Source organism: Arctopsyche grandis, chromosome 7 (genome assembly GCF_051622035.1).
Source record: "Arctopsyche grandis isolate Sample6627 chromosome 7, ASM5162203v2, whole genome shotgun sequence".
NCBI classification, from domain to species: Eukaryota; Metazoa; Arthropoda; class Insecta; order Trichoptera; family Hydropsychidae; genus Arctopsyche; species Arctopsyche grandis.
In genome coordinates this window covers 22,204,546-22,227,832 of record NC_135361.1, presented here as the reverse complement: position 1 = coordinate 22,227,832, position 23,287 = coordinate 22,204,546, and the positions used below count along the sequence as shown (strand labels likewise).

Genomic DNA, 23,287 nt, shown 5'->3' with positions numbered 1-23,287 from the left:
TAGAGGAATATTCACCATCTTCAATAATTTTGGACAATGAACAAAAAAAGTCTTTTGCAGCATCTTCATCCGCATCAGCTGATTCTCCAGTGAATTTAATATTGTGTAAAGAATATCTTGTTTTAAAATTTGAAAACCGGCCGTGACTTGCATGAAACACCGTGTTAGAATCTTCTTTTAGTCTATCCTTCCAATCCTTATGCAAACTAAGAGCTCTAGCTTGAATTATTGAAGTTTTTTGATTTTGGTCACTTATCCAATAAGACAAAGATTTCTCCATTTCATCCATCATTATGCCGTGCAGGATGTAACACTTTTCACAGTACGGGCTCGTTCATACGCATTTCATAGTGCGACAGGGAACGGAGGAGAGGGAAACAATTGCACGCAAACAAACATTTTTGCATTATCACCAAAAAAAAAAAAAAAACGATTTTTTAAAAATGTGCGAAATAGCGAATTGTGCGAAAGTCGAATGTGCGAAAGTTGAGGTCCGCCTGTATAAAAACATGCAAATATACTTCTTTAAAATACTCGAAAATATTAGTATATTAAATTAATTAATGAATTGATTCATTTGAAATATTTAGATAATATATAAATTATGAATTATATGTACTAGAAAGGATGATTTCGAGTGCAGACTACAAATATGTACATTGAACGGCTAACATTTAATTTTGCTTGTGCATAACGGAAAAAATGTATTTTATTTTTACCTGCTATATAATCGACTGCGACCTTTTCAAAGTTGTAACCGTTGGAAACAATTTTTAAGTTTTTTATAATTTTTGATAAAAATTACATGAATTTTGAACGGGTTTCCGGAAACTTTCGAGATGTTCCAAATTTGGAACACCGGGAATACAATGAGGTAGCGTTACAAACTAAATTAAGAAATAAAGTTTATTTCAACACAAACAACCTTATAAAATATTGTACATAGATAAGTCAAATTTTGTAAATATAATTTATATACATGAAATAACAAAAATGAAATGTTTTAAAACATCCTTCATGCAAATTTACACCACATTATGTGGCATGTTTTTTACAAAGTGCACATCGATTTTGTTTATCAGTTGGAATCATCCAATGATCTAGGCGATCATATCGAATATTGACAGGCACCCTGCTAGATAATTATTTTGAAGATTTTGGCCTTTGGTATCCATTGATGTATAATACACATAGATGGACCCTGACGTGTGATTTTGGTCGGAGATCTTGTCTTCACTAACTGAGAGGTGCGGCGGGTTTAACTACCGGGGAAGTTGGGAAAAAAATGGTTTTTTTCCCTACGACGCAGTGGTACCTACCTACCTACTGTGCATGCGCCATGTATTTTGCATGCGCCATGTATTTTGCATGCGCCAAAAGAGAGACCAGTATAAAGCGTGAGGGCGGATCTAGTGTTAATACACTAGATCCGCCCTCACGCAATACAGCAATGGTGGTATCACTTTTCGAAACAATTTTTAATTCGTGACGTTCTTATTTTTATTTATTTGAAAAAAATTTTCGCCTCTTATCATTACATAATAAATAATTTTTTTTACACAATTTTATTTTTATTTTCAAAAAACATTATTTTCATATATGTTTTTTAAATTTAATTCAATACAAAAAATAGGGGGGCAAAATTAAATATTTACCAAGGGCGCCAAAAACATTGCTACGGATCTGTATGTATGTATGATATGAATGAAATCGTTGAATTGTAGAGATTAATTATACCAATAATGCCCAAGAGAATTTTGTGAACTGTAGGGAATACCGAATGGTCTTTGAGTAGCTGAAGAACGTATGTTTGGGAGCAGTGCCGGCCTTAGACCCTATGGCGCCCTCGGACAATTTTTCTAAGCGCCCCTAGAAAAAAAAATTAAATAAGAAAAGGTATTTAAAAATGGGTTACTATCATCCTTTTACCGAGCCCAGGTGGAGCTAAAAATAAATAAATTAAATTAAATTTCAGAAGTGAACTTTCGGAGCATTTATTTCAGCAAAATCCTTAATTAATGTTGAAAAATCAAGATTTTCAGCGATAACATTTTCAATAGATCGAGTTCCAAAACTGGAAAGTCTCTTTTGTGACATTGTAGACCGGAGCTAAGTTTCGTTCTAAAATACGTTCACCACTTGCTACAGTTTCAAGCAGTGTGGGGAAAAATTCGCTTAGCAACCCAAATGTTCGGATAAATTATGCTATTTTATAAAATTTAATACAATTTTGAAAGAAAAACTTGTAAATTAATAAGTTCTTAAGTTAATAAGCGATGTGAGGACCCAATGAATAGAATTTTATGAGTACAAATGTTTGAGATTAGAAAGTAGAGGGGCCTTTGTCGTTATAATATGACGAGATAAATATATTTATAGCCGTAAACAATTTTCCACGTCAGTCTGACTATCAAGCCAGTACGAAGAGGTGATCTGTCTGCTTCGTCCACAACTAATGTACATTATTAATTTGATCTATACCGTTCGACGTGGCCTCTGCGACCCTCCTCATTCAAGAAAACCCTCTAAAATTCGACCACTTTCCGTGTTTCGATCGTCAAGATGAACAATCTATCAGCAGGTTTCTATGGTGCAATAAATCGTAGTTCTATGCAAAAAATCTACTTTAAAGAAACTACTGCTTCATAAAACTTAACGCACCCAATGTTGAGTCGACTATTCTAGTTTGTCTTTTAGTTAAGACATCAATTACAACTGAAAAACTGCGTCCATTTCTAGTAGACGTGGATTAAATCGTAGACAATGCATCCTTCAGTTACTGTAAATTTGTTGTCCTTTTGCCAGGTAATATCGAATATATTACTCTTTAGTTAGAGACCGATATTTTATCATCAATATCATCAACTTACTTTTGAACCTCAGCTCATCTTTCACAACCACATCAAGACAGTTGTTGACGTTATCTTTCATTGACTCGGATTTGTTTAGAGATGTACACGGCTATTCTCCAATCCTTTGTATTCTCGCTTGTGAGAAGTAAGCTAAAGTACAATGCTATTGTGTGAAATCCACCTGAAACATATTACTCTCTGGTGATTAAAAAAAAAGCATACAGTTGTAGTAATAATATTTTCATTTTAATATTATTCTAATTGGAACATTGTGTTTCGGTCATGGATACTTAGTAGATGTACAAAAATGCATATAATGATAACTATGATTATCATATTAACGACCAAAGTAGAGAAAACAATAAACACTTCCGATGACCCGTTTGACGTTCTTCTATAATCTTCATTTTAATTTTTATTGTTGATTTATGTAACTGTGGATATTCGAGTAAAGTTTTGATACGATTGACAATTCTCATTCACTCACAACTAAAGTAGGATGTTACAGATTTTTCACAACCTAATATTGAAAATTGAACATAATTTTAAAAGCAATGTGCATACAGATTAAATTAACAGTTGTCCGCACAAAGTGTCGGTTTTCTTTGACAGTTGATTAATTTTATGTATTAATAAAAATGGTTTTAATCGGTCTTAGTATGTTTATATTTTATTTCCATATTTCATTATTTATGGTAATTTTTACATCGGTATATTTCAACTGTGGGTTTTTCCATTGGTAGAACATTGTATGTATGTACATGTGGATACATATATAATATTATAACGTAGAGATTAGGTCGGTGGCGCTTGTGGACCGATGGTTTACTAGCGCAGATCACCTGATCTCTCGTTCCCGCCAAAATGGCCTCTACGAATGAATGAGCCGTATGCAACGGCCAATGGGATCGTCTGACTCATTGACCAATAGTTGTTGAGCCCAAACATCTATAAATATGGGGCGCCCTCTATTTGGAAACCATTCCGTCCTGGAGCGCCGACGAGAGCAGACGAATAAACGAATTCTACAACTTCCTGCGTCTTTCTCTCCGATTCTGGAAGCCCCCTCTTCACGTCCACTCAACAATATGATTGTCTGGTTCACTGACAGAAATACATACGTACCGAGATACTTTAAATTCAGGGTTCCCAACCGGTCGATCTCAATAATTAAATTTGTGAATTTTGAAAATAATTATGATTTCTATATATTAAATAAAACATAAAAAATAAATTATTCTTTTAGATGAAAAAAATTTCAGAGAAGAAAATATGAAATTATTTTGAAAGAAGTTGAGACACATTTGCTAATTCTCATTGAAGGTGGGTAGAGCAAAGGATATGTTTTTTTTTTAGGTTTCGAGAGTTATTGCCTGAAATCAGAACATTTTTAATTGTACCATTTTAGTACCCTTGTATCCTTTGGGTATCCTTGCCTTAAATGAATGAAAAAAAAATAATCACGAAAATTACAAAATTATTTTGATATTTTGTTTTTTTAAAATGAATATTTTTAACTTTTAAGAACTAAAAAAACCAAAAAAATGTACGGTTCTTATAACAAGTCGATCGCCATGAAAATTTAGAAGAAACGTAGCTCCCAACCTCAAAAAGGTTGGGTACCTTTGCCTAAAATGTAATAAAATTTATGCTATGAAATTAATCTATTGAAAAGTGCGACTTTGTTTTCGAACATATTTCTAATGTCGTATTTGTATTGTATATGTCGGATTTTTGATTTATTTTTTAAGGTTTCTTGCTATTTGCGGTTCTCATATTGGGACTAACGATATTTGGTGACAGTCAACAAACTACCCGCCTGCAACAAGAATTGGATTTGGAAACATTAAATAATTTGACTATAGGAATAGAAAAATTCTCGTTGACCCTTTGGCTGGTATATATTTATAATTTTGTTTTTGATATATCTAGCTTTTGTATATTTTGTAGACTATGTTTGAAGTCAATACTTCCCATAAAATAGTAAGTTAAACTATCAACGCATATTTAGGTTAGATTTGTTTGAGAACTAGTGAATTAGTGAGTCATTAATATGTGAACAATCGATAGTTAAAAAAAATATTGTATATAGTAAGTGCACGATATACGATACACACTTCAATGTACATATATAGTAAATGTGATTTTATCGTTTCCAGCGCCCACCCATAGACGTTGGATATGAAAATTTTGTTGTATGCCCACTGTCAGTATGGATGATGTTGACAGTCTTAACGGAAGGTGCCAAGGATAATACACATTTTCAGTTGTCTACATGCTTGAGACATCCTCAAAATAACAAACAGATTCTTAGAGATGCTTACAAAGTGATAGAGAAAGCTTTCACAGATAACACGACAGCTGTCGAATTGGCAGCAGTCAACTCCTTCTTTGTAGACAAGAACGTCAGTGTAATCTTTGTACATAACCGCCTGAAATTATAAATATCTTGCAATTATCATGCCTTTTATTCTATTTATATTTTCTAGATATCGAATGAATATTTGAATCTCTCGAAAAACGACTACAACACACAAATAAAGATCTTAAATTTCTCAGACCCGAATGCTGCGAAATTAATCAATGATGCTGTTGTTACAGCAACTCGGGGAAAGATCAGTCAAATTGTCAAATCAGGTTTTATTTTCATATTATATTTCTTCTCCTTTTTATAAGTTTTTAGATTCAATTATCTCCTAATCTGTTCAATGGATTGGACAGCAAAAAAAAATATATTTAACGGTTTATTATTTATTTATTTAAAGTTTTTTTTGACCATTATGGCATTACAGGAAGAACCTAATGCGCCACAATGGCCTACATCAGCGTTTCCCAACCTGTAGTACGCGTACCACTTGGTGGTACGCGGTTGATGGTTGGTGGTACGTGAAAAAAAATCAATTATGGTGGACATTCAGGAATGAACGATTTACGATCATAAAAATAGAAATATTTTTTAAATAATTAATAAACATTATCTTAATTAATCATTAATCATAGTCGACGTCAATATTTACGGTCGATGATCGAAAATCCGGCATATATGTATGTTTGTATGTAGTATTTGCATGGTAAGGAATTGGTAAGAAATTTTATGGAAAAAAAGTTATTTGCATAGTCACAATTATAAAATGCTCAAAATTTAATATATTTATCTATTATTTCATCATACTTCTATTAATGGTTTTAATAAAAACACAAAATTACTAAGTAGAATATATTTTATTTGTTTAATTAAATCTCCTTACAGTATAAATTTAGTGTGATCCTTGTGCTTGTTTCGAGGAACATAGTTTTTTAAAATTTAATTAAAATGATGCGAGATATATCATAAAGTCCGAAATTAATAATTGTGAAAATAACTTTTTCACAAAATTTCTCAACAAAACAGATTCATTACGTCTATGGTTCTACCCTATCTTCAAATTCCTTACAATTCAAATACTACCCATATACATATATGTAATTACACTTGCAATAACAAATTTCATGAAATACAATAAATTTTATATGGTGGTACAATTGAGCGTAAATTACTACCAAGTGGTACGCGAGTCAAAAAGGGTTGGGAACCGCTGGCCTACATAATAAAATAAAAATAAAATACGAGAGGGAGAAAACAAGAAATAAAATAAAAAAATAATAGATACAACAAAAAGCAAAAACAAAAAATAAAAAAAAGAAAAGTAAAAACAAAATAATACAGAATTTAACACAATCATAAAAACTTTATAGTAATTAAAATTTAAAATAAGAAAAAATAAAAATAAGGGAATGTCTTGCACCTGCAGCCTGTTCCGATAAATAAGAACAAGCTACAAATACAAAACATCCCTGCGAGGCCCAATGGAAGAGAGTTGATTTCACTCATACATCTCATTAAAATTAAGAAAGTAATGAAAGTAATGATAATGATGAATAATGATAAAATTAAGAAAGTAATGGTTCAGAGACGAGATATGATTTTTCTTATAGATCTATGCCCAGTAAACACGAATCTGGTAATAAAAAATGTTGATTTTGAGACATCGACCGAACAACACCAAGATATAGAAAAATCGCGCGATTTATAAAACACATATATCTCCAAATCTCGAGCCAATCAACTTTTTTTATTACCAGATTCGTGTTCACTGGGTATAATTCTATAAGAAAAGTCATATCTCGTCTCTAAACCAAAAAAAAGTCGTCATTTGTCGAACAGTGTAATCTACGCTCACCGAGGTGTAAAATGTCGCATTCAGGGACAGCAGCAACGATTTCATTGAGAAGTCGAATAGCTCTTGGTATAGGAGCCATTCGAAAAAGCACTGTGCGAGCAGGAGGTACAACCATCAAATGATGATATCTACCACGCACATAATTATTAGGTACATAAAGTCCCAACTGTTCCAGCAACAACGGGCATGACGTATTACCACGCAGTAGCTGGAGAACAAAACGAAATAAATAGATATTATCTGGTCGAGGCACAACTGTCGCATTCACTCAATATATATAAATATATATATATATATATATATATATATATATATATATATATATATATATATATATATATATATATATATATAAATATATATAAAATAGAAATAAAAATTATGTATCAATATATAATTTTCCGTCCATCGGAAGTAGAATCTGTGTCTAAGCTTCCCTATATTAGCACTCAAACTTTTATCGAAAATATTCTCATCGCCGGTATGTGTGATGTGTAAGGGCCGGATAACCAAGGTGCCGTCTTGAAAAACACCCATAGGGTGCTGCGTATTGTTCATTGCATTGTTAAAGGTTCGCCGAACGTTTTTTTTTTTGGACTCTAGCTTTGTAAATAGAGCTAAACCGCCCCAATTTCTGGAAAAAGCACTGTGTCTATCCGGTGTTTAGTGATGTGTATGTATGCGTATTTTCAAATTTTGTTTTTTATACTTCTTATATTCCTAAAATACATGAATAAATTCATGGGTCGGCCACATGCGAATTTTTTTATTTGTTTTTTTTTTAATATTCTCAGTACACATTTTCATTCACTGCTTTTTTCAGAAGATTAAACTCCACCATGATCCTATGTATTAAAATATTATTAATCTTAATATGTGCTTTTTAGGAGATTTAAGGAATTCCAAAGTGGTCCTTTCAAATGCTGTATATTTCCGAGGACAATGGGAACTTCCTTTCAACGCATCCTTGACTAAAAGAGAACCTTTTTACGATACCGAAGGTAATGCCATCGGTGAAGTGAACTTAATGTACCGAAGAGGTCCTTTTACCTTTGTAAATATGCGAAACTTCAAAGCTCACGTCGTAGAACTTCCTTACGGCAGGGTAATAGTTTACATCTGGAAATATTAAATATCATATATTAATATGCCTTAACCTATGTGATGATATTTCATCGGGTACAACAATAGTATTACATAAAATTAAAAACTGGGTTTCTAAACTAAGGTTCGCAAATCGTCATTATGGGCTTTGCTTTTGATAAAAAGCACAAAGGCACAAAGAGTATCAAATAAATTTATTCGCATTTTATAAAATTATTATGTAGATATGGCCGACAATTTCAATAGAGCAGGCCTGGGCAAACTTTTTGGATGAAGGGCCACATTATAAATTAAAAATGAGCAGCGGGCCGCAAGTAAAATACTATTTTTAGATATACATTATTCATTATCGTGAAAGGAATTAAAACATTTTTTTTAAATATCATACAAAAAAATAATTTAATTTGACGAATGAAACTGTTTTATATCATTAACAGTTTCATTCGTCAGAAAATTTTGTAGTTGAAATTCTTAAAAATGCTTCTAAATTTTCATCTCTAATGCTTGATTGTAAAGAATTTTTATTGATGTTCATGATTGAAAATGTTTGTTTACATATGTAGGCTGATCAAAAAACCACCAGCATTTTTTGTGCAAAATCTCTAAGTTTTTCCGTATTAAGGGCGTTGTAAAATTTTTCAAATTTCTTCATGACGGTGTAATTCCCTTAAATCAGCATCCCACTGTAAATATATAATCTTAATTTATATCTCCGTCGATACGCTATCAATATATATTATAATTGATCTCGTATAATTGCCAAACCTATCTCAATTTTTCGAAGGTCGAAATCTTTGATAATTTCACCATATTTTTCAAATTTATTTTCTGGTATCTTCAGCAATTTCATGCTTGAAAAGTGGTCTACCCATTTAGTAAATAAATGGTGAAGAAACAGTCGTAGTTTTAATTTAAATCCATTCAAACTTTTCACCATATCATGGACATATAAATTTTCTCCTTGGAACACTGTGTTAAAAGTATTTAAATGTTTCACGATGTCCAAAGTAAATGCAAAATCACACAGCCAGTCATTATCAGTTAATTCGGGAAAGTCGATAATATTTTTAAAAATTGAACGATTTCTTCTTTTGTATCCCATACTCGCCGAAGTAGTTTTCCTAGGCTAAGCCATCGAATATGATTATGATAAATAATATCTGTGAACTCAGATTCAATATCATGAAGAAAAGCAATGAATCGATCGTATTAAATTTACAAGTTTAATAATACAAGATGTCACATGTTCAACTTTTAACACATTTTTGTACAATACTTGTAGATGTATAATGCAATGTATTATAATTAAATTGTAATCAGGACAATTTTCGCAAATTTTATCCTGGATAAAATTTGATCTCTAAATGATTCCAATGACAAAAGCTCTTCAATAATTTCAAATTAAGAGTTACATCCGCGTATGAAAATAAATTAATAACTGTGCGGTATCTTTTCGATCATTACTTTCGTCGAGAGTAGAGGTTGTGATAGAGAAATCTCGAGAAATTTTGATTCTCGTTTCTCGAGAATATTTTATTGTGAAATTTCGAGATTCTCATTTCTCGAAAATATTTTATTAAGAAAATTCGAGATTCTTGTTTCTCGAGAAATCGTTTATTACAATCTCTAAAATATCGAGAATATTTTTAATTTATCACTACACGTTTTTGTTCAACTGATTTATATTCTTATTAACTCGTAAGTATTTTAATATGTATAGATGGTCATCGGTAATCATATATGTACATATGTATAGACATATGCACATTTTACAGCGAAATCGCATATATAAGTTACATATGTATGTACATATATGTCACAGTGAAATTATAACAGCAGTGAAAATATATTTTCACTGACATTTCAGTGAAATCATAGCCAGTTATATTTTCAGGGCTGGTTTTATTCATTTAAGATTAGGTTGTTAGGGTTGATATTATTTAAGGGTTAGATTAGGTTAGGTTACGTTAGGGTTGGCCCTATTCATTTAAGATTGGGTTGTTAGGGGTGGTAGTACGTTGTAAATTAATTGTTTGATACATTTTCACTGCTTGAATTGATGAAAATATATTTTTACTAGTGAAAATATATTTTCACTTGAAATATGCTTTCGCTCTAACCTACATATACATATACTAGTCACTAATGGGAAAGCAGTCGGTTATGATTTCACTAAAACGCCAGAGAAAATATATTTTCACTGACAATACGACACACATAAAAGATGATTGATTTATTATTTATGTATTTGTGTATTGGTTTCTGAGATATTAAATTTAAGGTCAGTATTTAAATATGCATAGATGGTCATAATTTTTATTATTCGTCCGGCATGTCCAGTATTTTTATTTTAAATCAGTATGTTATCTTTTGGTCACAAAAACACGGCTAAAGCCGGGTGGCAACGCTAGGAATTTTATAAAATTCTTTGTAACATGTTACTTTGTAACTGTTATTTTTACTATTTTAAATTATATATTTAAATTGTATATTTTTCTTTTCATGCCTTATTTTATAATATTTTTTTAAATATGATTTCACTTTTTTTCTATTGTATCTCTCTATGTCTTTCTATCGTCATGTATTTAGTAATGTTATAAACCCCTAATATAATACATATACATATGTAGACTTCTGATTTTTGTATGTTTTAGATTTTATATGCTAAAAAAATCGATGAATTATATTAAAAAAAAATTCTCGAGAATTCTCGAGAATTCTCGAGAATCTCGAGAAACAAAAAAAAAAAATCTCGATTTCTCGAGATTCAAATATTCCGAAAAAACGAGATTCTTAAATCTCGAGATTCAAATATTCCGAGAAAATGAGATTCTCGAATCTCGAGAGTCAAAAATTGTCGAGAAATGACAACCTCTAGTCGAGAGCCATCGAGTACCATGTGATCGATTCTAATATTGATGATAATTGCTCATTAAAGTTTGTAATCTAGTTTGACCCAAATTCGAATTGTATCTTATGTCAGAAACGATAAAACATTTAACAAATCAACAAAAAAATTTTAGATCAGAAAAAAGTAAACTTTTATGAATTCGCGGGCCACACCAAAATACTTGGCGGGTCGCGGTTTGCCCAGGCCTGCAATAGAGTAATTATTTTCGAAAACGCATTTAAAACTTATTGAAAAAATTGATTTTGCGCTGAATTGTCGGTGCGCTGAATAGTCCGTGCGCTGAATTGTCGTCCGCTGAGATGTCGTGCGCTGAGTTGTCGTGAGCTGAGTTGTTGGTGCGCCGAGTTGTCGGCGCCGAAAGGTCGGTGCTGAGTTGTCGTTTCGGATGGTAGAGCGTGCTTTTCGAAAAAAAAAATGGGAGTTTTGGGGCAATTTTCAGGAAAGAGGGCAAACTACAAAGCTAGACAGCAAAAAAAAAGGTTCACCATAAAAATTAACAATGGTGCGCAGGGTCGCACCAAAGCTTAGTCATAACTAGAGATCGGTGCGAGCCAGTGCTATTTAGCCAAATAATGGGTTCACCATCGTCTATTACAATGATATACAAAGCTATAATATAGCAAACAAAAAAAGGTTGGCCATTGTAATAGACAATAATTAACCCATTTTTTGTCTAAATAGCACTGGGTCGCGCCGAACCTTAGTCATAACTGATAAAAACACATTGATCGTACATCTTTCTCTTTTTGATATTCAATATTTTTAGGAACGCAGACTTTCAATGATTGTGATGATTCCGTATGACGGAGTTTCGCTGATGGAATTGTGCCTAAAATTCACTAAAATTCCGATGGCCGATTTACTGAATGCTTTGAAAGAAGCTGCTTCGGAATATGAAGATAATGAAGTGGATGTATATTTACCCAGATTCAAGATCGATACTGATTTTGTTCTCAACCAAATTCTTTTTAACGTTAGTACCAATATTTTGAATGTAAATTTTTTTGGAAATGTGTATTTAAAAAATGAAATTATATTAAATAGATGGGTATACAAGATGTTTTCGATGCTTCGTATGCAGACTTATCGGGTATTACAAACGATACCCTTTTCTTATCGAAGGTCCTTCACAAGGTTTCAATTGAAGTGACCGAAGAAGGCAATACCGAAACTAATGTAACAGGTGCGATATAATTAACTCAAAGAACACGATACTTCATTTAAAAATTTTGTTATAACGGTTTTTGTATTTTTTTCAATTAGATGGTGAGCTTTCACATCGCATTAAGCCGTTAATGTTCAAAGCCAACAAACCGTTCCTGTATTTTATTTATGAAAACACAAAAAAGTTAATAATACTTGCCGGAAATTATTACAAACCATCTTTGTATTAGTTTTGTGCCAACAGTGCGCTTTTCCTACGAAGAGTGAACAGCTTGAGTGTTTTGAAAAAGAAATAGGACAGTGATGTTTTGAACAAAAAATAATTATATTTATAGACGTCATAATTTGAATGGATATATTTTATATTTATGTGTATTTATATTTTACAATATATTTGATATATTTTGTATTTGTACGTATTTGTTTTTAATAAAATATTTTGGTGTTCATTGCAAATTTATTTATCAAAACTGTTTGTGATAAGAAATCGCAAGATGGATATACATATGTATGTATGTATGTAGGCGTATACATGTAAGTGAAATATTTAATCGAGGCAGAGGATATATACAGTTGTGTAGTCGGGCCAGGTCGCTGCCCTGGCACTTTGATTGATATAAACATTGTTTTTCGAGTACAATTAAAAAAGTATTTTGACTAAAATTTCACATAAAATGTTGTATTCCAAATATTGTTAGCAGACTCTCGTTCTATGTAACACTCGATGACCACAATCAAATAGTGATCTGAGCACATTCAAAACTTAAAGGACGTTTAATGAAATGTATTGGCTTTTTTATCTAAAACCACCCAACCTTCGAAAGAAAATATTATTTGAACTATTGACCATACGCACTTGAGGATAGATAAAACTGAGGGAACTCAGCTTAAAGGAATAGTCATATGTTAAATATGTTAAAATTTGATAGTTTTTTGACATATGTATGTATGTACATACATGGTTTTAAAATTGCTAAAACAAGTGTTGCTGTTGACACACAAACACGGGTTTTGCATAGATGTTGAAGAGGATGCATTATGGAAGTTTTTATAAAATATAAAAAAATACATCATAATTTCAACAAGTAAGAATATTTGTTAATTATTATTTGATTTTTTTTTTTAATATTTGGACTACCAATATTATGACACAATTTTTTTTTTGGAAAAGAAAAAAACGGGGGGGGGGGGTAGAAAAAATTAATCACCGACCTGGTTCTTTTTTATTTAGCACTACACCACTGGATATATAGGTATATACATGTGTATGTACGATATGAATGAAAATGCTGAATTGTTGAGATGAATGCTTTGGAGAAATACAAAATAACTTCTCTAATGGTATCCAAGAGGATTTTGTGGAAAATAATGAATACCGAATGGTCGTTGAGCAGCTGAAGAAAGTATGAGTGTACGGCAGAAGGATGAAATGTTTTCGTTTTTTGTCCATGACACTTGGCAACCCTATTGAGAGGTGATCAGACGACAGAGATTGAAGGTAATTTGGCGTCAATATTTGTGGACCACGATGTTCAGCAAAGAAGAGGAAGCATTAACATTAGCAGAAGTGGCATTTTGTTATCACACCGTCATTTTTTATCTACTGATTGAGCTGCTTCCTTATTTTCGTGTATGGTCACCGATTCAAAATTATTATAATTGTTATATTATTTTATTTTGAGTTGATAAAGAACTGTGGCGATTAAATATTGGGTTTGATTCTAATTTTAATTTGATATGTGAGCTTATTAATTAATGTTTTTAATTCTGGATTTTTTGATATTTGCCAAGTTTTACGGAGTTTATTTTTACTTTTTATTAGATTTGCAACAAAGTCAGTTATCTCTGGTTTGTGTTTGATGAATTATGTCTTAGGTATGTGAAGGTGTTTGGATTGAGTTATGGATTCCGTCAGATGTGTTATGGAGCTGTCAATATATGTATTGAGTGTGGTAGATGTTAGGATAGTGCGGTCATTTATGTATGATTTGAACTCTTGCCAGTAAGCTCTCACGCAATCCCAACTGTGCTTGAGGATTTCCTCAGGTTTCGACGAGGACAAGATCTAGTTTAGATGGTTGTAAGTTATTTGTGGGATAATGTGTCTGGGTGAAGTAAGATTGTGTCTGTAGTTGAATGTATTTAATAAAGATAGATGTGCCCTGTTGGTCAGTGTTTATGTTAATGTTCAGGACATGTAAGGATCGGCGTTTATCGGCAAAATATGTAACTTTTTAACAAAGAAACACTGAGTTTGATTATTTAAATATTTTTTATAACCACAATGAATTTTATTAAATTTGCAAAAATAAAAAAATTAGCCAGGGTCTAACAAGATGAAATACTGGTTGCTTCACAGTATTACCAATACATAGTTGAATACATGATTCCTCAGTATACCTATGTACATATGTATATATTTGAAATATTTTGTTATCCTACTATCTGAATAAAATAAGTTTTGCCAACCAATAGCAATCCACATGATTAAAACTGTAAGAAAGTTGCTTTTCCGCTCTTCCCTTCCGAGATGCAAACTTTGCACTTCACGTAAAACTTCATACTATTATTGTGCGGTGGAAACGAGACACGCCGATGGATAAAGTTAATTTATACATTTGCTCCATGAATAAATTAATACTTACCGTCAATAAATTTAACGAATGAAATGTGTTTCAGATGAATGTATAATTAATTTCTTTCTAATTGCATAATTTTCATAAGATGGTAATATCTCGAGGCGGCAGTTTTTCAGGAAATTCAATTTTAAACAGCAGCTTCAAGAAATTTCCACATTTTGATGCAAACATGATGCAGAAAAGCGTAAAACTGCATTTATAAATACTTTATATATACATATGTATATATATGTATATACAGCGGCGGTTTATCATACATTGAAAATAAGCGCGCGCTTGGTGCTCTCGAATCTTGGGGGCTCCGAAATAGGCCTTTGCTACCAAAATTTACAACTAACAAATTACATTGTTCGACAAATTGACGACTTTTTTGACGAATTATTCCTATTAATTCAATTCAGATTCGTGCAAATACGAGTAAGTACTAGTACGAGTTTTTAGCTCGCAATTTTACCGATTTAAAATTCAGCACAATTCCAATTAACCCATTTAAACGAAAACAAAAAACAGTGTGGCCAGAACACTATCCCAATAAACATGTTTCAATAGAAAAAACTCAATATGAAATAGTATTAACAGTGTGAAAAAATCCCAAGTGAAAATACGTACTTTTGACTTTTGTTTTGAACTGGACGACTACTTAGAGAGATTTGAAAGCTGAAAAGTACTACAAATGAAATATAAAATACCAGACTATAGATTTCAATATTCATTTTGAACAGGAAATTGACAGATTTTGAGGCATCGACCGAACAAGATATAGAAAAATCGCGCGATTTAAAAAACACATATATCTCCGAATCTCGAGCCAATCAACATTTTTATTACCAGATTCGTGTTTACTGGGCATAGATCTATAAAAAAAGTCATATCTCGTCTCTGAACCATTTTTCGTGTTGAACAGTGTTATTATCATTGTCCACAATACGTTCGTAAGCCAAGAATAAAAATGTAATTAATACCTATTTGACATAGTATTTCAAAATAGTAACTATTTTATTCCAAAAACTGTTAGTGTTTATAGTAAATAAATTAAAAAATATGGTTTTTTAAAATCCTAATGAAAAACCATATACTGAAAAGCATGGTAGTAAAACGATAATAGCATTTTTTTTACGGAATTTTACATTTTTTTACTAGATCTGTAAGTATATTAGGAAAACGCCACCGTTTGAAAAAAAAAGCGAAACATCCAGTATAATTTACTATGTAATATGTAAAGTATAGTACATACATATATGTATGTATGTATGTACCGATGCAAGTATGGACAAATTCTTTTCCCATGTTGGTCTCTCTCACATGAGAGAGGAAAAGAGAAACAGAGACCTCTTTAATTCTGAGAAAGGTGTCTGAATTTGTGTGCATTGTTTTATGGGGAAACACGGCGCTATTAATAATCTGGTTGTCCATGGAGGTGGTAAACAAGTTTATGCTGAGTTTGACCAGACCAACTGAAGCAGTCGAATTGTCACTGGCAAACTGTCGTGGTTTGTCTACGTGCATATTCGGTCGCATGTAACATACATATACTGAGCTACAACATAATAAATAATTTAAAAGATTATTTATTTTATCAAAATCTACTCGCAGTAGTGGCTTTCGGTGATTCGATTGCGGTCTAGTCGCTCTTTCCTTCAGTATATTTTAATTTGAATCGGACAACGACATCGACATGGCCACAACAGGTTTGTGACTTCTCAGATGCATTGCCCTTGAACAGTTTACTTATGTATATGAAAATGCATTTTAAATATGTGTGTAAAATTTAGATTATACATCATAGTTTTACTTTTGTTTTTCGTACATTTTAAAATTGAGTAATTTGTAGCAGCAGAAACAATATTCTATTGTTTACTATCATTACATTTAATTATGTATGTTTGATTTTGATTTTTAAATGCTTTTTATTATTACGAAATTATGTTCACAATATATCTTATATCTATTTTGATAGCTACTGATCTACTGATCATTTTCTATTTTACAATTTTATTTTATTTGGTTAGTAATCATAGTATTATATTATTCTAATGTTAATGTACACCATAATAGGAAAAATAGCTCAAAAACCTATTCAATTATGTATGTAGTTTGTTGCTTTTGTATTATACAAAAAAGATTCAAAATACATCTTGCTTGTCCTAAATTTGCTAACGTCGGTTAATTCCATTAGGTAAAACTACACATACATATATGTACGTTTAATTTAATTGAATTATGTATTGTAAAGAATTATTGTTTTGATAATATTCATACATATCATTAATTATAAACAGCATTACATACAAAATTGAGATAATGTATTATGAAGTTATCATTACAAAAATAGTGGGCCAAACTGATATTTTCGTACAATTATGTATTACAATAAATACACTATGACGCAATCGATGAAAAATGTTTGTTTGTGCAATAGACCCGTTGATTGTGATGTGCAAAATTAAAATTCACAGTTGCATCTACATACATACATACTCAGTCTATACTGAGCTCTAACCGCACTAAAATAAAATATCTAGATTCAAGACACGTACCTGTAGAATAAATTAATGGTTTTTGTTGGGAAAATGAGAGAAGAGGGTTGTTAAAATTTATATATACATATCTGTATATTCCCAGATAGATCGTCTAACTGCGCGATTGAATTACAAATACATACATAGATGTGGTGAATTGTAATTAATTTTTCTATTGGTGTTTTATATTGTTTATATGTACATAGGTTGGTAGATAGTTCTTACCTTTTTTTCATATTAAATTATTTATTGCACATTAATCAAACAAAAATTATTGGTGACATATTGTATATATAGGAAGGATTTTAGCCAATTTTTACCGGGAACCGTTTCAACAATGAAATCAGAGAAAATTGGCATACTCCGATAGGAAACGATCAACCTGGAGTCACAAATCCAGGTCTGACCAACAGCATACTCTGAAAAATTAATTTTCACTCGAGGCCCGGCCTGGGATCGAACGCGGCACCCCACGATGCTAAGCAGAAGCTTAACGACCGAGCTATGCTGCTGTCTATTTTTTTTATATCCTAATATGCCAACACCCTTGCGATGATATTTCTTCGGGTACAATACTAGTATTTCATACTACCGAGAAATCGTCAAATCTCACAAAATTCAATTACATATGTTGATTACAATCAACCACACATCCGACTACAATTAATCATGTATGTATGTATATGTTTGTGATGTAATCATGCATTTATACGATCGAAGAATATACACACATAAATTATAAACTAAAACTATACGCATACTTAAAAGTGATACTAAACTTATTTTTCACCTGCCTTCTTCTATATTAGATATTGATTGCACCAACATTCTGATACTATGTGTTTAAAAATTACTTTTTATAACATGGTAATACAATAACTATTTCTGGCAATAGTAAACTGCAACCGTTAGTACTGAGTAACGATTAAACTTTTTTTCCGTAGTACAAAGACTTTAAAATAAATATTTATTTAAATAAATAAACAATTTTCTACGTTCAATCTTGGTGACCTGTGTCTGAAGCGCTTATTAATTTACACGATAATAACAAATCATCTTGTTTTCAATTCCGACGTAGTGTGGTTTGATAAAAACTGGTTTTTATCTTGGGGAAAACCAACCTCTCCGAATGGTGAAGCAATTATAAATATTATTCTCACATCTTGAATTTTGGACGCAATTCATACATATGTATTTATTTTTATATGTACATATCTATGTATATATTCCCAATTTTGATTTAATTCATACTTAAGAAATGAATCTTTGATTGAGTACATTGTTGTCATCACATGAAGGCATATTTTATTTATTCTATTCGGAAGGATTTAAATTTATTGAAACTGCATTAGTCACCAATAATTCTATAAACCTTATGTTATAATATATTGGATACATCAATACAGATATTTATTGTATGTAAATGTTAAGTAAATGTGTCCTTTTTACCGATGCGAATAGTCAATTAAAATTCATACGTCTTCATGAGATAATAATACATTGTATTTTTTGAATTTCAGTGTTAAAACTAGTAATCGTCTTATGCTTGCTGAGTGTCATTACTGCATATCGTAGTCAAGTAAAGTATAGAACCAATACTGAACAAGTCAGCAATATCAATGAGTCAAATCTCAGTGAAAGCATTGATCAATTTTCTATTTCACTATTGCAGGTAATCATATTATACCTTAACCAACAGCTTAAAAAATAACATATGTTTGATTTTAAATAAGAAACAATTTTTGTAGAGCACGGTATTCGAAAGTGGAGATCAGAATACTATTGTAAGTCCATTTTCGATTTGGACATTGTTAACATTGATGTCTGATGGTGCCTATGGTGATACATTTAAAGAGTTTTCTAATACTTTAAACCACCTGAAAGATAGAAGTGGAATGAGGGAGGCCTACAAAAATATTGAAAAAATTATAAGTAGTGAAGTGACTGGTATTAGGTTGGAGGTTGACAATGAGATATTCGGCACTCACGAATTACAGGTGATTATCAAAATTCAACATTAAATGAAACTAATGTTTATTTTTATAAAATTTTATCATATTGTTAATTTAACGCACACAAAAGAAAAACTTTGTTCCTCGATAGAGACAATTTATTATGTTGATAATGATGTCAAGGCTAAAAAAAACACATACATACATATGTATTATATATAGTGATGAAAATTATGATATATAAAAATAAGTGTTTTTTATAACATTCATTGTGAATTTAGAACCTTGAAAAATTCCGAAGGCATGTGTATTGTGACGAGATTGGTCACAATACATTAAATCACTCTTCACAATGCTTACATTTAAATAACTGTTAGTTATCCGTTTCTTGTAGATAAATACAAACTACTCAACTTTGGTGAAAAATTTATACAAAACACGAATTTCCTTATTAAACTTCAACGATCCAGCGTCTCTTATTCACATGAATCAAGTGATCTCAAATGCGACCCATGGCAAAATTACTGATGCTTTCAAGAAAGGTAAGATCAATATCATATGCGCTTATATCATAATACTACAGTAATATAAGTAACTTTACTTTCAAAATCTGTTAATCAAATTGCCTATCGTTGTCCAGGCTAGTAAGAGACAGATAATTAAAAAATATACGAAAATTTTATAGAAAATGATTCTAATTTAATGATTCTAAATTTATTTTTTTAATTTAATTTAATTGATGAATGAAAAAATAAAATCTGCAAATAAACAAAAATCCATTTTTATTAACCTGGTATATGTACTTTACTATTTGATTTTTAAATGCTTTTTATTATTACTAAATTATGTTCACAATAAATCTTATATCTATTTTAATAGCTACTGATCTACTGATCATTTTCTATTTTACAATTTTAAATTATTTTTGTTAGTAATCATACTATTATATTATTATAATGTTAATATGTACAGCGTAATAGGAAAAAGAGCTCAAAAACCTATTTACAATTCTTGTACTTTACTATAAAATTTTCTTGATTTATGAGAAAATGGCAAATTTAAAATGTATATTATCATATATATAATAGCGCTATTCTGTATGTCTGTGTGTCTGTGTAATATATCGCTCGCCGTACTATAATAGTCGTTTCGATTCGATATACATACATATGTAAAAACACTGCCAACAAAATATAATACGAACATAATAACAAATCAACAAAAAACTTCTATATATACTGTTTTCTACCAATGTTTCTTCTCGGCAAATTAGTCTCTTACAATTTAGCGCCATCTATTGAAAATTTATTTAATTAATACTTAATTAATTTTCCTATTGGTGTTTTATATTGTTTATATGTAGGTAGGTAGATGGGTAGTTTTTCCATTTTTTTTATACTAAATAATTAAATATAAATATTAAATTAAATATATTTGAAAAAAATTTGACCGCATGCGGATCGAACACAAAACCGACATACATATTTATTTAAGTTTTTTTTTAATTAATAGCTTAATGTGCCATAACCCATGCGATGATATTCCATTGGGCACAACAATAATTTTTAGATAATCTTAAAAAAATTCAAACTTTCATATTTCACTTTTCAGAGGATTTGATTACTGCAAGTATGTTTCTTTCCAACACGATTTTCTTCAAAGGCGGGTGGACTTTCCCTTTCAAAAAAGAATTAACCAAAGAAGAACCCTTCTTCGATGATAAAAATCGCGAAATAGGAAAAGTCAACATGATGTATCAAAGTGGTCCCTTTGCTCAGAAATATTTCAAAAATTTAGGATGCGATATTGTTGAATTGCCTTATGGAGAAGTAATGACAATATATCAAAATTATATGTAATAAAATCTAATACATAAATAGAAAATAGTTAATTCATAATAAATTACAGGTGAACTGCAACGATTTCTACGATATAATGCCCGAGTGTAATGGAGAAAAAGCAAAAACTACAGTAAATATATTAAATATATTCAACGTACATATTATATAATATAACCATTTAATGTTCACTTTGGATTTAGCAAAAGTCTAGATTTTCCATGGTACTGGTTGTGCCGTTGGACGTATCGTTGGATCACGTTTTAACCAAATTGAGCAACACTTCAATAAAGAATTTATTCGCTATTATGGATAATGATCTTCTGAAGAATACAGATCAATTGGAAGTTTATATGCCTCGTTTCAAGATCTCTTCAGATCTATCCATGAAGAAAATATTGCAAGGAGTAAGTGTCTTACCCCTCTTAAAGGTTCTATGCATTTATAATGTAAAATACTGAATAATGTGTTATATATGTATTTCAGATGGGTATAGTTACAGCTTTTGATCCCGTACTAGCTAATTTTTCTGGAATAGCATCTAATAAAGAATTGTATCTATCTAAAGTTTCCCACAAAGCTTTTATAGATGTGACCGAAGATGGAACTGTAGCTTCAGCAGCCACAAGTGAGCCTAATAGCGTTGATTTTAATTGGTTATTTTTGCAATGGTTGTTGAATTTATTTTAAATTTCAGTTGGGATGCTGGTTGACCGTATAACACCTGGAAAACTGAAATTAGACAGACCATTCATGTTTATGATCGTCGAGAAATCAACAAATTCGATTGTATTTAGTGGAACTTATAGAAAACCTTATTTGCATTAAGAGTCTACAAATATATAGATAATACAAAAAAATAACTATAAGTATCTATTTATTTAATCGAAAACTTTCAGAGATTTCCTGCAATATATATTTTTTTAGAATTGTGTTTATTATGCAATATTCTGCTGTGGCTTTGCATATTTACCTTTCCAGCATTTCATATTCATTTTGTGTGTATGACGGCAGTTGAATTTGAGAACAGGAACATTCAATTTGCCGAAACGTTTTCCCGTAGGAATTTACATCAAACGCAGAAAATATTTTCATATTGATGAAATATTATGAGTTTGATGTGATAAATAATTTGTTATACATATTTATATGTACATATTGTATTGATATGTATTTTTATACGCAGTCTCATGTATAGCAATTGCTGTATGATAACATCAAAGCAAATAGATAGATGTTATGTTGTCAAAAAAGTTACACGTTTCAACCATGATGAATTATGAATGAAGTGGAGAGATTCAAGATTTAAAAAGAAGATTGATAGGACTTAACGGGCAAGTTCTTCGACCGCCTTAAGCCGTCCCCGGTTTCATATTTCACTATCCAATATTAGTTTTGGTTTATTTCTCAAGAAGGCAGTAAAACATTACATCAAAATAAATAAATATGCAAATGACAAAATCAGTAATAAAACACAAATTAATTCTTTTACAATTCATTTATTAAATATAATTCTCCATGTCGTACATAATATTAGATATTATGGTTTTTGTGTTCTGTTTATAATTACTTTTTGTTTAAAATACATTTTTTTTTTGTTAAAAATACTACTCATGATACACACATGACAAAGATATTGATAAAAAAATAATTAAAATAGATCGACTTGATATGTATGTTTTTTTGGCATTGAAAATCACATTTTCATAATAAATTAACAAAGAAATCCACATAATTGCAAAGCCTATTTAAGAAGAGAAAAAAAGCTATTTTATCATAAATATATATCATATAATATGAGCAACCTAATTTTTTCCATCATATAATTAATCTACAAATACACTTGTTCAATCACAATTTGCTTTTTCTTTGTTTTCCAAAAAAACAAAACGATAATGTGACAATTGTAATATTTTTAACTTACAATAAATATTTATCTCAAATATAATTATATTTATTTCAATTTAATATGATATGTATAATTTTTAGCATGAATGTGCATATTCACAAATGCACACACAAATATGCATGCATTCATATAAACATACATTTACTAATGCTACTTAAGCTAACTATCAATTTATAAGA

At 30.7% G+C, this 23,287-nt stretch overlaps 1 protein-coding gene across 1 annotated transcript; it reads left to right on the top strand.

Annotated features, from left to right (window-relative positions):
- Positions 1 to 2,397: 2,397 nt before the first annotated feature.
- Positions 2,398 to 23,146, top strand: LOC143914106 (uncharacterized). The gene is made up of 17 exons (XM_077434198.1): positions 2,398 to 2,581; positions 4,604 to 4,749; positions 5,012 to 5,263; positions 5,342 to 5,489; positions 7,960 to 8,177; positions 11,854 to 12,060; positions 12,132 to 12,270; positions 12,351 to 12,480; positions 18,305 to 18,327; positions 18,930 to 19,081; positions 19,158 to 19,406; positions 19,756 to 19,903; positions 20,973 to 21,190; positions 21,270 to 21,332; positions 21,403 to 21,606; positions 21,686 to 21,827; positions 21,897 to 23,146. The coding sequence occupies exons 1-17, from the start codon at positions 2,563 to 2,565 to the stop codon at positions 22,025 to 22,027; spliced, it is 2,589 nt and encodes an 862-aa protein (XP_077290324.1). The 5' UTR covers positions 2,398 to 2,562; the 3' UTR covers positions 22,028 to 23,146.
- Positions 23,147 to 23,287: the final 141 nt, after the last annotated feature.

Coding starts and splice junctions, on each gene's coding strand:
- LOC143914106 (XM_077434198.1), top strand. Junction 12,271..12,350: donor TACCGAAACTAATGTAACAG/GTGCGATATAAT, acceptor TTTTTCAATTAG/ATGGTGAGCTTTCACATCGC. Junction 21,607..21,685: donor TGAAGAAAATATTGCAAGGA/GTAAGTGTCTTA, acceptor TATGTATTTCAG/ATGGGTATAGTTACAGCTTT.